At 35.2% G+C, this 15,798-nt stretch overlaps 1 protein-coding gene across 21 annotated transcripts in view; it reads right to left on the bottom strand.

The window, feature by feature from the left end:
- The window catches only part of WDPCP (WD repeat containing planar cell polarity effector), a 720,444-nt gene that overhangs the window by 128,721 nt on the left and 575,925 nt on the right, over window positions 1-15,798 (bottom strand). For 18 of the 21 annotated variants that reach the window (XR_008522111.2, XR_010136176.1, XM_054547452.2 and 15 more), the window contains one exon: window positions 10,675-10,777. The exons of 2 other annotated variants lie outside the window; for them this stretch is intronic. Coding sequence is in view for 16 of the 19 variants with exons in the window: in XM_054547452.2 (XP_054403427.1) it covers window positions 10,675-10,777 (103 nt within the window). In the remaining 3 variants the exon portion in view is untranslated. The remainder of the gene's footprint in view (window positions 1-10,674; window positions 10,778-15,798) is intronic. One more of the 21 variants, XR_008522112.2, reaches the window with a different exon arrangement.

Below are 15,798 nucleotides of genomic sequence, written 5' to 3'. Positions count from 1 at the left end.
CATAATCTTTCTGATCCTTTCTCTCTTCCCCTTCTGGGACTCCCATAACGTATATATTGGTATATTTGATGATGTCCCATAAATCTCATAGGTTTAGTTCACTTTTCTTAATTCTTCTTGGTCCTTAGAATTGATAATTTCAAATATTGTAGCATAAAGTTGGCTGATTTTTTTTCTTCTGCCTACTCAAACCTTGAACTTCTCTAGTAAATTTTTAAATTCAGTTATTGGACTTTTCAGTTGCTTCAGAATTTATTTGGTTCCTTTTTATAATTTTTCTTTTTTGATATTTTCATTTTGTTCTTATGTGTGTTTTTTTTTTAATATTCTTTAGTTCTTTGTATGGTTTCCTTTCACTCTTTGAACATATTTAAGGCAGCTGTTTTAAAGATTTTGCCTAGTTAGTAAGATGTCTGTGCTTTCTCAGGTTTGATTTCTACCAATTAATTTTGCTCCTTTGAATAGGCCATGTTTTCCTGTTTCTTTGTATGCCTTGTGGGGTGTGTGTGTGTGAAACTGGGCATTTGCAAAAGCCATCTCTCCCGGTCTTTGCAGACTAGCTGTGTGCTGGGACAGTCCCACTAATTAGCTAGGTTTGCTTTGAGCATAGGAATTGGCCTGAGGTAAAAGCTTATGGTCTTCTCAGGTCTTTTCTGAAATGTGTGTTGACTGGGCCTGTGTGTGGCTTTCTCAATTCCCCTGTATACATGGCTGCTTTCGAATGCCTTAATTTCTGTGAGAAAATGGCCTGTTGCAAGGCAACAGTGATGTCATCTTGAAGCAAAACTGACATGATGACGGATGTTTGACTCCTACATACCAAGGTGTTCTGCAGCAAGTTTTTTAGACAATGCCTGTAGCATAGATAATCCCTAGTAAAGATGTTTTATCTAGCCTCTACAGTGATCATGGGTTTTGGCAATATAACCCCTCATGAGAATGCTTATTTAATCTCTCCAGTTTTGTCAAAGTCTGAGACATTACCAGCTGCACATGTCTTTACCTCTGATTTTTTATGTAACTGTGGGGTAACAAGGACAAAGAGCTTCCTATTCTGAAATTTTGCTGTATGTCACTCAGAGTGTGGAACTGAAAGAAGGAAGAGGCTGAGGGGAGAGGAATTTTCCAGGTATGGTAGTCTTCCTTTATCCATGGGGTATATGTTCAAAGACCTCCAGTGAATGCTTGAAATAGTAGATATTACCGAATCTGATGGCTGTCAGTTCGAACACCTTTCTGTTTGTGTCTTTCACCTGCAAATTTAATGACTTCCATCATAGCTAAGCACTTATCACACACTGTGGCTGTAAGTTTTGCAGTTTGAGGTGCAACAGCACAACTCACAAATTTCTGTTTCCTTCTTCACAATGTCATGGATAGAGGATTCATATGTAATGTACCATAGATCTTAGCAAGCGCCGCATATGATATATTTCCTTATTAAGTTGAGAACTTTCACCTTTTTACTCACTGAGAGCACCATAAGGTGCATCTCTTTGGTATATCTGAATTACCAGCATCACTACTCTTGTGCTTTGGATACACTATTAAGTAAAATACAGGTTGCTTGAATACAAGCAGTGCTACACCATTATGGTCCATCTTATAACCAAGATGGCTGCTAAGTGACTTATGGGCAGGTGGCATATACAGTGTGGGTACACTGGACAAAGGGATTCACATCCTGGACAAAACAAAATAGGACAGTGTGAGATTTCATCACACTACTCAACAGTGCACGATTTAGAAATTATTAATTATTTATTTCTGGAATTTTCCATATAATATTTTTGGGCTGTGGTTGACTGCAGGTAATTGATACCACAGAAAGGAAATTAGCAGATAAGGGGAGACTACTATAATAACAGTATAAATATCTGAGTTCTTTACCTCAATTGAATGATTATTATTATTTTAATAGCTAGTACCATCATGCTAAGCCTATTAGCAAGGATAAAGATTTACAGCTGTGCAATTAAGCTATAAGTTTCCCCATGTGAATTATAAAAATCTCAAGTTCTATGAATTTATAGCTCTTGCCTGGAACGATGAGAAAGATGGGGGTTGTATGGTCAAAATTGTTGGAAATGTTAAGATAAACAAATAGTTAAGTTTGTGACTTCCAAGAACATTTTATGTACACCAGAAATTTTTAAAGAAATTAGTTTGTCTTAATATATCCTTCAAGTATTTAGCCATATATATTTTATTTTACTGAGTGTTTTATGGCACCATTATATTAAGGAGTTCAATCTGGGAACTATATCCATAGAAAACTGATTAGAATTGCTATAGAGCAGTGGCTCTCAATTTTTTGCAATTTATGGAGCATTTCCACTGTAACCTTATTTCATTGCCTATACAAAAATGATCTCTCCAAAGTTTATAGAACTAAAGGCCTGCACCAAAAAGTTAGAAAGATCTCAGATTAACAATCTAACATCACACCTAGAGGAACTAGAAAAACAAAAATAAACTAACCCCAAAGATAGCAGAAGAAACGAAGTAACTAATATCAGAGCAGAACTAAATGAACTTGAGATCCAAAAATCCATACAAAGAATGAACAAAACCAAAAGTTTATACTTTGAAAGGATAAACAGGTATGATAGACCACTCGTTTGATAACAAAGGAAAGAAGGATGATCTAAATAAGCACAATCAGAAATGACAAAGGTAATATTATTGGTGATCCCACAGATATACAAAAGATCCTTAGAAACTAATACAAACATCTCAATGCACCCGAACTAGAAAATGTAGAGGAAATAGATAAATTCCTGGAAACACACACCTCCCAAGATTGAGCCAGAAAGAAAGTGAAACCCTGAACAGAACAATAAACAAGTTATGAAATTCAATCAATAATAAGCCTACCATTTTTTTTTTTTTTTTTTTTGAGACAGAGTCTCGCTCTGTCGTCAAGGCTGGAGTGCAGTGGCATGATCTTGGCTCACTGCAACCTCCGCCTCCTGGGTTCACGCCATGCTCCTGCCTCAGCCTCCCAGGTAGCTGGGACTACAGTCACTCGCCATCATGCCTGGCTAATTTTTTGTATTTTTAGTAGAGACGGGGTTTCACCGTGTTAGCCAGGATGGTCTCAATCTCCTGACCTCATGATCTGCCTGCCTCGGACTCCCAAAGTGCTGGGATTACAGGCGTGAGCCACTCACTGTGCCTGGCCAGAAAGCCTACCAATTTTAAAAAAGCCCCGGACCAGATGGATTTGCAGCTGAATTATACTAGATGTACAAAGAAGAACTTGTACCAATCCTACTGAAACTCTTCCAAAAATCAGGTAGGAGGGAACTCCTTCATAACTCATTCTATGAAGCCAGAACCACCCTGATACCAAAACCTGGCAAAGACACAATGAAAAAAGAAAACCACAGGCCAATATGCCTGATGAACATATATGCAAAAATCCTCAACAAAATTCTAACACATCGAATCCAGCAGCAAATCAAAAAGTTAATTCACCATGATCAGCAGGCTTTATTCCTGGGATGCAAGGTTGGTTCAACATATGCAGATCAATAAGTGTGATTCATCACATGAACAGAATTAAAAACAAAAACCATATGGTTATCTCAATAGACATGGAAAAAGCCTTTGATAAAATCCAACATCCTTCTTGATAAAAAACCCTCAACAAGCTAGGCATAGAAGGAACAGACCTCAAAGTAAGAGCCATCTATGACAAACCCATAGCCAACATCATACTGAATGGCAAAAGCCGGAAGCATTCCCCTTAAGAACAGGAATAAGACAAAGATGCCCACACTCATCATTCCTGTTCAAAAAAGTACTGGAAGTCCTAGCCAGAGAAATCAGGAGAAGAGAAAGAAATGAAAGGCATCCAAAGAGGAAAAGATTATCTCTCTTTGCTGATGATATGATTCTGTACATAGAAAACCCTAAAGACTTCACCAGAAGACTCCCAGACCTGATAAATGACTTCTGTAATGTTTTGGATACAAAAATCAACGGAAAAATCAGTGCCATTTCTATATACCAATAACGTTCAAGCTGAGAGCCAAGTCAAGAACATAATCCCACTTACAATATCCATACACAAAGAAAATAAAATACATAGGAATACACCTAACCAAGGAAGTGAATGAACTACAAAATACCGCTGAAAGAAATCACAGACGACACAAACACATGGAAAAACTTCCACGTGCATGGATTGGAAGAATCAATATCATTAAAATGTCCATACTGCCCAAAGCAATCTATGGATTCAACTCTGTATCTATCAAACTACCAAGGTCATTTTTCATAGAAATAGAACAAAAACCATTCTAAAATTCATATGGAACCAAAAAAGAGCCCAGATAACCAAAGCAATCTTAAGCATGAAGAACAGAGCTGGAGGGATCACCATTACCCAACTTTAAACTATACTACAAGTCTGCAGTAACCAAAACAACATAGTACTAGTACAAAAACAGACACAGAGACCAATGTAACAAAATAGAGAACACTGAAATAAAGCCACACACCTACAGGCATCTGATCTTCGACAGTCAAGAAAAGTTGGGAAAGGACTCCCTATCCAATAAATGGTTTTGGAATAGCTTGCTGGCCATATCTTTTCACCATATACAAAAATTAACTTAAGATTAATTAAATAATTAAACGTATGACCTCATATCATGTAAGAATCCTAGAAGAAAACCTAGGAAATGTCCTTCTGGACATTGGCCTTGGTAAAAAATTTATGATTAAGTCCTCAAAAATAAATGCAACAATAACAAAAATTGACAAGTGGGGCCCAATTAAACCAAAGAGCTTCTGCACATCAAAAAAACTATCAACAAAGTAAACAGACAGCCTACAGAATGAGAGAAAATATTTGCAAACTATGCTATGCATTTAACAAAGGACTAATAAGCAGAATCTATGAAGAACTTAAAATCAACAAGATAAAAACAAATAAGTCCATTAAAAAGCATGCAAATGACATGAACAATCATTACTCAAAAGCAGACATACAAGCAGTCAACAAACATGAAAAAATGCTCAATGTCACTAATCAAAGAGATGCAGATCAAAACCACAATAAGATACCATCTCACACCAGTCAGAATGGCTTTTGTTAAAAAGTCAGAAAATAACATATGCTGTGAGGTTGTGGAGAAAAGGGAATGCTTATACACTGCTGGTGGGAATGTAAATTAATTCAGCCACTGTGGAAAACAGTCTGGAGATTTCTCAAAAACTGAGAACTATCATTCAACCCGTTGATCCCATTTCTGGGTATATACCCAAAGGAAAATAAATTGTTTTGCCAAAAAGACACATGCACTTGTATGTTCATCACAGCACTACTCACAATAGCAAAGACATGGAATCAACCTAGGAACCCATCAATGATGGACTGAATAAAGAAAATGTAGTATATATACACCATGGAAAACTATACAGCCATAAAAAAGACTGAAATCACATCCTTTGCAGCAACATAGTTGTAGCTGGAAGCCATTATTGTTAAGTGAATTAACTCAGTAATAGAAAACCAAATACCACATATTCTCATATGTAAGTGGGAGTAAAGCATTAGGTACACATGGACATAAAGATGGGAATAATAAACACTGGGGACTAATAGAAGGGCAAGGAGCAAGGGCTGAAAAACTACTTCTTGGGTACTATTGCTTACTACCTGGGTGATGGGGATCATTCATACCCCAAATCTTAGCATCATGCAATATACCCATGTAACAAACCTGCACATATGCCCCCTGAATCTAAAATAAAAGTTGAAATTATTAAAGAAAAAAGCTTCTAAAAAATTCACCAATACAGTAGTTTCTCCTTTAGAGATAATTTGGGAGGACCAAATAAGGTAATGTTTGTTCCAGTACTTAACATAGGACACTATATTAATATAAACTTTAAAAATTAAACTTTTAAAGATAATTATATATTAATATGCAGTCCTAAGAAATAATGGAGAAGTCTCATGTCTCTTTTATCCAGTTTCTTCCAATGATAATATTTTACAAAACCAAAATATTCACATTAATACAGTCAAGATTAATGTAAAATTTTTAAGTTGTAGGAAGTGTTACATATGCCATATATAAATAGCTGGATTATAAAGTACTATTACATGTTCAGATGTATCCTTTCTAGAATGTTTGACATTTAGGCATTAGGTCAAAATAATCTAGATATCAAAACTAGGCAGAGATATTGAAGCAAAACCATGAGTCTGTAAGACTGATCCCTCATGAATGTAAATGCCAACATTGAAAAATAGTAAATGAAATGCAGGAATATGTAAAAAATACATCATCACAATTAAGAAGTATTTATTCTGGAACGTAAGGTTAGTTTGCCATTTGAAAATCAATGCAATTCACTATATTAATAGAACAAAGGAGAAAGATCACGATAATCTTGATAGGCACAGGAAAAGTATTCGATAAAATTCAATACCTATTCATGATAGAAACTCTTAGCAAACTAGTTACTGAAGGGAACTTTATTAATATGAATAAAAGGTTTATTAAAAACCTGGGGAAAACTTTATGCTAACTGGTGAATTATTGAAAGCTTTCCCTAAGAATCAAGAAATAGAAAATAATGCCGGTCACAACTTCTACTTATCTTTATACTAGAGCTTTTAGTCAGTGCAATAATAAGGAAAGAGAAGTAAAAGGCATAAGAACTAGAAAGGAAGGAATTAAAATGTCCTTATTTGCTGATATGGTTTGGATGTTTGTCCCCTCCAACTCTCATATTGAAATGTAATACCCCATGTTGGAGGTAGGGCCTCATGGGAGGTGTTTGGGTCATGAAGGCAGATCCCTCTTACATGGCTTGGTGCCCTCCCCATGGTAAGAAGTGAGTTCTTGCTCTGTTAGTTCACATGAGAGGTAGCTGTTTAAAGGAGTCTGGGTCCTCCTCCTCTCTCTGTTTCTTCCTCTCTTACCATGTGATATGGCATCTCCCCCTTTACCTTCTACCATGATTTGAAGCTTCCTGAGGCCTCACCAGGTGCAGATGCCAGCACCATATTTCTCATGTAGCCTGGAGAACCTTGAACCAAAATAAACCTTTTTTCTTTATAAATTACTCAGTCTCAAGTATTCCTTTATAGCAATGCAAAGAGACTAACACATTTCCAGACGACATGATTTGGATGCAGAAAATTCAAAAGAATTTACTAACTGTTGGCATTAATAAGCGAATTTATCACTTATTGCTGGATATAAGGTCAATATATACAACAGTCAATTGTATATATACCAGAAATAAAACAGAAAATGAAATTTAAAAATAAGATTACCACCTACAGAGGAGAAAAAGAAATACTTAAATCTAAAGGAAGATGTGGAAGACCACTAATATGAAAACTATAAAACATTTTTCATAAGAAATAGAGAAGGCCTAAATAAATGGAGGGATAGATCATATTCATGGATTGGAAAACAATATTATAAAGAAATAAATTCAGCCCAAATGTATCTACAAATTAAGTGAGATTCTAACCAGAATTTCAGCCCCCACTGTTTTTTTTTTTTTTTTTCCTTGAGTCAGGGTATAAGCTGATTTTGAGATTTATATGGAAGGATAGCCAAGTCTATCTTAAAGAACAAAGCTGGGCAATTTGCACTACTAAATAATAACATTGACAGCCAGAGTTGCTTAAAGCAGTGAGATATTTGTGCAAGTATAGACAAACAGAGTAATAAAATAGAACATGGTCCAGAAACAGCCTATATATTATACTGTCACATATACAAAATTACAATACCTTTTCCACTGGACTGGCTAAAATGAAAAAGAGAGACAATATCAAGCATCAGTGAGGATGGCCAAAACTGGAACTCTTACGTACTGCTGGTGAGAAGGGAAATTGTTAACAACTACTTTGGAAAACTGGAAGTAGCTACTAAGGCTGCATATCCTATGTCACAGGAATTCAACTTCTAAGCACAGTCAAACAGATCTGCATACCTATGTCCATTAAAAGACATACACAAGAATGTTCATAGCAACACTATTCACATTAGCCCCAAACTTGAAACAACTCAAATATCCATCTAAAGTAGAATAAATTGAAGTACATTCATGCATTGGAATATTGTTATACAGCAATAAGAGTGGAAGAATTATAACTATATGCAACAATATGAAAGATTCTCAGATTCATAATGTTGAATAAAAGGAGCCAAATACAAAATAATATAGGTATGAATCCATTTAAGTTTGAAAAAAGGCAAAATTAGTCTATAATGTTACAAATCTGGACAGTTGGGCTAAGATTATAGCATCTTGAAGTGGATATAGGAAGGCTTCTGGGGTCCTGGTAACATATGTTACTTGGTCAGGATACTGTTTACAAGGATGTGTTCACTTTGTGAAATTCATTGAGTCACATGCTTATGTTTTATGCACTTTTCTGTATGCATGTTAGACTTCAATAAAAAGTTTAAAAATTACCAAATTGTTCAGATTATCATCATCCAGCTTTTCCTTTGGCACCTCTTGCTTTTAACTATGGTGACAGTATTTATGCCTGATGCTTTTTTACAGACTTTCCCATGTAAATGGAACTACTCTTTTGCTATCTTACATAATTTGGCTCCTTGCTTGCATCAAAGAACCACTTTGAAAGCCAAAAATTTAATAACTTTCAGCTTTGGGATAAGTTTAAGAGAATAATTCAATTAAATTGAGGGAATTTGAGAGAAAATTAGCTTTCCCCAGCATGATGTGGGCTGCAAAAAAGAACTAGGTAGAGACCATGATGAGGAAACAAGAAATTCTTTGTTAATTCCATTCGGAATTATGAGTGAGAATCACCCAGTTTTCTGCAGCAAAACTAGAGTAGAACATTCATGTAATAGGGCAACCTCTTGAAAGTTACTGATGTTATTTAATAGTATCTTTGTCAAAACATAGTAATCTAGGTCAAAGGCTGAGGCCTGAGACAAGGCTGAGAAAAGGGAAGTCACAGGGTATCAGTGAAAATATATTTGCTAGAAATGACGCAGGGCTCAAAGTGGGTACACTAAGCTTTCTGGCTAGGAATTATCTGCTGGCCACAGTAACCTCATCAGAGAATACACAGGAAATGAGATGCATTTTGGTGAATTGGGGAGTTTCTTCATTTTGCTGAAATTTTGTGATAATCTCTTCACATTCTCTTTCACTCTTACTAGTTTTAAATAGCTTTAAAATGCAAACATGGCCCTCATTATATCTGATACCCTGGAAGAAAAGGCAGGGTACAGGACAACTAAGGAAAATTACCAGAAAATTGGCTATGACTTAACTTCCTGCTTTGTTTTCCTAAATGGCTAGAGGGATAGGGGTGGAGGATATTTCCCCATCATATAACATCGTCATTCCTATAAACATGCTATGCTTTCATCATTTAGTTAGAAGTGACTTCTCATAGCAAATATAAATTGTACTTACTTCACAGAGTTGTGGTGAAAATTAGTTATCTGTAACTTAACATTCAATAAATATTAGGTGCTATTATTAGTAGTAGTACACACATTAATATCCCTCCCTAGAAAGTAACAAGATATAGTGATAGGTCAATTACAGTTATTCTTATCCAATACTGCATTAATAGTGAGAGTATTCCTTATCCATTAGAAACGGAGATATGAAAGTGGTCTAATCAATTTGGAACACTTTCAGGATGGGGGAAGGAGAATGGAATTATCTTGCTAGTACCTGTCAGCCCTGGTATTCAGGTTTAGAGCTACCCTGCTGGAATAGCTTTGAGTCCTTCAGTACCACCTTGAAGATTAGATCTATGTGGTGGCATCAGAGAGAAGCTGACAATTGGTGCCTTTGGCTGCAAACAGCATTACAAAAACAAAGCACAAGATCTGTCAATGGAGAGGCTTGTATAAGATTTTTCAAGCACTTACAAAGTGGAAATCTTTTTAAAACTTATTTGTTTCAGAGGAGTTCCACAGAAAAATGAATTCTAGTACAACCCTGAAGGTTCTTTGCCTAATTTAGGAATAATAAATACTCAGGAAGAAAAGGAATTGGATTTCTAAGTATCAATATTGCTCAATTTAGCAGCATTAGATAAACTGAGTTTAAAAAAAGATGTTAGTGTTGATATTACCATACTTTTTATAAACTTTCATTTTTTATGTTATAAAATTTAAATGGACTTTTAAATTCATTCTAAGGCTTCTGATCTGTCTTCTTCAGAATACCATGGTTTAAAATGATTCTAGCAGCTTCTAAACAAAAACAATCACCCATCAAACCCAAAATCTCATATGAAATACTTTGCCTGATATAGGAGAGAATTCTTTTGAGAAATGACACATCTGTGTATAAATAAAGGATTATATAAATTTCTGTATTGGTTAATTTTAGTAACAGCACTATGATAATACTAAGCTCTTTCTCCCAAAATCTTATGAAAAGAATATCCTTTTGACTTTTTGCTAAATGATGACTATAGTTATCACTGATTAGAAATTTTCACATAAACACAATTCCAACTTGTGTATCAACATTGTGCTGTTTGTCAAAGCTTAATTCTTCTTTTTATAAGGCACTGTCTTTACAAACAAAGTAATTCAAATTAACCAACCATGTCCTCCAAACATAAATAGAAATGATACTAACTATTGATTAAAATAAAAAGCACTTTAAAATAGCATTAATTCTTACCAACCCCAGAGGTTATTGATTCTGCATCAATGTCACTAGCTCTTTTTCTTGCCACTTCAGCTAGTGCCAATTCACCTTTATCTAGTGCAAGGTAATGAATATCCTGAGGAAATAAAGCAAAATAAAAGACTGATTCAAAATGAATCTTGCTCAAGTTACAAGGAGGATTTTGAAGGAAACTTATTGTCCAGATTACAAAATAGAAACAGTTTGCAAATATTCTTTTCTGTATTTTAAGTTTCTTAGTTTTCTAGTAGAAGTAAATTTTTCTGAATTGGAGATCACAGCTATAACTAAAGTCAAGTATTTAAATAAATTATTTTAAGCTGTGAGGGAAAATACAAGTTTTTAATAAAGTGACATAGTTTTGTCAGGGAATAAAAATGTTAATTGCTATTTTTCTTTGGTAAGACATTAATATCCAAGGGTGTGTCTTCAAATTTTAATTGTATATTATGCTAAGCACGATATAAGGGATACTAAACAGATTTGTTGCTGCATCTGGCATATATTTGTTATTATTAATATTCCTAGTATTTTGAACTCAAATAATTAGTACCGACTAAGTGCTGGGCACTGTTTTGGAGTATGGCGATCAATTATAATACCATATCTCAAAAAGCTGTATGCTCAGTGGGGAGAGAGACCACTGTAAACCAATAGTTAATTACAAAAAAGTATGATAGATTTTATAGCACATATGTGCAGAGTGCTGTGGAGCCAAAGAGGAGGAACTGATCTCTGATGGTAGTCTTGAAGGGTGAATAAGAGTTACTGTAAGACGGGGAAAATGGAGAAAAGGTGACAGGGAATGAATGACATCTGGTGCAGATATGCAGAGAAGCTTGAGAAAACACAACTCTCTCAGACAATGGCAGATCTTTCGATATGGAAGGAGTGTTGGATGTGTGGGAGAAAGCAGTGAAAAATACTACTGAACAAGTGGAGTCACTAAAAAGGATTTAGATCTCTTTTTGCTACGCAGAATAATTGTTGGAATGAAAATTTTATTGAAATAAAAATGGGAAAAGAATATGAACAACCAGTTTACAGTGAAGAAATAAATATAAATGGCTTATCATTAAAAGATATGTGACCTTATGCAAATAAATGCAAGCTGAAAAATGTAATTTCGAATTGGATAAATCTTTAAAAGTAAATAATAATTACAGGTTGAAAAGTTTTGGGAAAACAGGCATGTAACATTTACTGGGAATATAATTGGTTAAGACTTTATTTATTTATTTTTTGAGACAGAGTCTCACTCTGTTGCCAGGCTGGAGTGCAGTGGCATGATCTCAGCTCACTGAAGCCTCTGCCTCTCCAGTTCAAGTGATTCTCTTGCCTCTGCCTCTTGAGTAGCCGGGATTACAGGCACGCACCACCATGCCTGGCTAACATTTGTATTTTTAGTAGAGACGGGGTTTCACCATGATGATCAGGCTGGTCTCGAACTCCTGACCTTGTGATCTGCCCGCCTCGGCCTCCGAAAGTGCTGGGATTACAGGCGTGAGCCACCGCACCCGGCCGGTTAAGACTTTATAGAGCCAAGGATCAGTAAGCTATGGCCCATGGGCCAAATCTAGCCTGCTTTTGATACAGTCCTCAAGTTAAAAATGGTTTTTACATTTTTAATGGTTGGAAGCACTGTGCTCAATCACTGCTATTGAATGCTGAGTGGCTTTGAAATTAGCTTTCGCTGCAGATTTGAAAAGGTTTCAAGCTAAAGTTACAATGTAAAACAGTGCTTATATGTGAAACATACTGTGATAAAGTCATTTCATTTCAACGAGAACATTGTTTGAATTGCAAGTAATGACAGGCTGCATCACATACTTCCTGCACTGTCGAAAGGTTTTTTTTTTCTGTTTTTTTTTTTTTAATCTCCATTCCTACACAAATTTTCAGCAATATATTTTCTGATTTCAAACTACAGCAGTGTTTTTCAGACCTTGATGCAAGTGCAAAGGAAATTTACATATTCCAAAATCCATTTAACTGTGCAATTGAGGAACTTTAATTGGAAGTGATTTGCAATGTAATGACATGCTAAAAGGCATTCTAGCCTTTTAGCTAATAGAATTCTAAAAATGCCTGCCAGTCTGTTGAATATACTCAATTAAAAGCATATACTCATGGATTGATATCAGTATTTGGCAGTACTTATATATGTGGAAAGACATTTTCAAAGGTGAAATATGTAAAATCTCATTGTAGATAAGCATTAACAGATGAACGTTAGCTAAAGATTTTGATGATAGGAAACACCAGCTTTCAAACCCAATTAAGTGAAATTTTACCTCCTCTGAAAAGGATTCCATTCTTCACATATGTAGAGCTATATCACAAAAATTGTCCTCTTTTAATTTCATCAATAAAGATTTATGGAAATTTCCTGTCTTGTTATATAAGTACCTACATGATAACTTCAGTTTTGCCTCTTGGCTCACAAATCTCTAATATTTGCTATCTGGCCCTTTGTAGAGAAAGTTTGCTGGCCCTGTATTTTAACAATATATCATAAATTAAAATATACTTTTGGTAAATCTTCCTAAGGAAATGATGGGACAGTGTCCAAGATTGGTAATTAAAGCATTGTTTGTAACAGTGAAAAACTGGGGGCAACTAAAATGTACAATCAAAATCATCATGTGGTTTTTAATTTTTAATCCAAGAATAGCATGATACTTTCATAATAGATCCTTATATTCAGAGAAGAATTTGGTAAGTTGAAAATATATACTTTTTTCAACTTTGCTAATATTTAAGATTTTTACATCTATGCTCTTAAGAATAGTCTGTGACTTTGTTTACTTGGACTGCCCTCGACTGGTATCAAGATTACACTGGCCTTATAAAATGAGTTAGGTGGCTTTCCCTGTTTTCTGTTCTTTGATAAACTTTGTATTTATTATTGAAAGCAAAAAATATGCAATACATTTGAGAAGACATTACCAACCATTACTAAAGAACATAAATGAACATCTGATTAAAATACAGACATACACATGCTTATATCTAGGAACACCATACATTTATGAAGATTTCAATTCTGACCCCATATATTCTGTAAAACTCAGTGGAGTTCTAATCAAAATGCCCTCAACTTGATAAATAGGTCAAAACAAATGGTCAAGAATATCTAAAACTTATTCTAGTTAATTTTAAAACTATAGAACACTGATATACAGCCATATAAACCAAAAAAAGAAAAAGAAAAAGAAACAAGAAACATACCCATATATAGATGGTTCTATTTGTGGTACTATTATGAGTACTTTATGTTTAGAAGTAAGTGTGGGCTATAAGATCTGTGGTCAACAAATGAATTCTGGAACATTTTCTGTCTCTTATTTTTGCATTCTTCCTTAATTCTGTGATTTCTCCCCTGTATTTTAAAAAAAGTTGTAGGGAATTGGGGTCGTCGATTTGAAGAGGGCAAATTAAAACATAAAAATAAAAGAGATCATGTTTTACTCTGCCCAGGCTAGATTCAAACTCCTGGGCTCAAGTGAACCTTCTGCTTCAGTCTCCTGAGTAGGTGGGACTACAGGTACTGGCTAAGAGGGCAAACATTAATAGTTCTTAAATTGATATTATATCTCTCCCATGAAAGTCTTAATTTCATAATCTGTTTGGAAACATACTATGCAGTCCATTTATTTGCTGATTCACTTGTGGACCTCCTCATTATTCATATATTTGAATGTGGACTTAAGCAAAATGCATTCAACAGTATACTTCTATAATTCCATGCCCCTGAGGTCTGACAGAGTTAATTAAGCTTTAGGATCTGGTGAAAGACATGTCTAGTATCTATATCACCTCTCCAGTCGCTATCTTCTGACTTCGTTTAATAATTTTTGATAAATTTAGCCTAGGAATTTAGTTTAAATGTTTGATTTACACAATTAAATGCTATGATATGAATGTCCCACCAAAACACATGTTGAAACTTAATTGCCAATGCAATGGTATTGGAAGGTGGGGCCCTTAAGAGAGGATTAGGTCATGAGGGCTCTGCCATCATGAACAGATTAATGCTGTTATCACAGGAGTGGGTTAGTTATCAAAAGAATGGGTTTGTTGTAAAAGTGAATTTGGCCCAATTTCCTTTCTCTGTCTCATGTGTTTACTCTGCCTTCCACCCTTCACCATGGGATCACTCTTACCAGATCCCAGCACCATGCTCTCGGACTTCACAGCCTCTAGAGCTGTTAACTGAATCTGTTAAAATCTAGAGCTGAAAACTGAATCTAGAGCTGAAAACTGAATCTGTTTTCTTTATAAATTACCCAGTTTGTGGTATGCTGTTGTAGCAGCAGAAAATGGATTAAGACAACAAATGTCTGGGAAATGGTCATAGTCTAAATGAAATAAGAAAATAAAACCCACTTGGCTGTATATTTCATTTTTATGTCCTTTACCTGAGTAGGCTAGCACATACAGGAATAATGGACATGGAGTAAAGCTCATTGAGACTAATGCTAAGGTACTGTTAAGTCTAAATATACTGAAGAAATTGCAAACAAGTGGCCACCAGCAGGGTAGCCATACTCATTGTAACATTAGTTCTAATCAACAGATATTAGCTAATCAAAAATCATTCTGCAAATAACTATGCAATGTTTACTAAGTGCCAGATACAGAGATGAATTTTCCATGAAGCTAATGAAGCTTAAGCTTCATTACCTCTTACTTGTAGAAGTCCTTTCTGGTATCTAATTTTGTATCTGAAAATGTAAATCCTTTTTCTTAAAAAAAAATTCCTCAAATTATATCAGCTTCAGGCCCTGTAAAACATGGATGTACCCCTGGCCAGATGCCTAGCTATCATGGTTCTAACAGACTAGTGGACTATGTTACTATATGCTACTTGTTTAGAATCACTTGTCTGGAAGACCCAACTACATGCTGTGTACAAGAGGCTCACTTCACCTCTGAGGACACACAGACTGAAAGTAAATGGATGGGAAAAAGATATTCCGTTCAAATAGAAATGGAAAGACTGGAGATAGCTATACTTCCATCAGACAAGATATACTTTTAGTAAAAAGGCTGGGAGCGGTGCCTCACGCCTGTAATCCCAGCACTTTGGGAGGCTGAGGCGGGTGGATCACAAGG

Source organism: Pongo abelii, chromosome 12 (assembly GCF_028885655.2).
Source record: "Pongo abelii isolate AG06213 chromosome 12, NHGRI_mPonAbe1-v2.0_pri, whole genome shotgun sequence".
Classification (NCBI taxonomy): domain Eukaryota; kingdom Metazoa; phylum Chordata; class Mammalia; order Primates; family Hominidae; genus Pongo; species Pongo abelii.
Note: the sequence above shows the minus strand (reverse complement) of the source record. Positions and strands in the feature narration are given on the sequence as shown.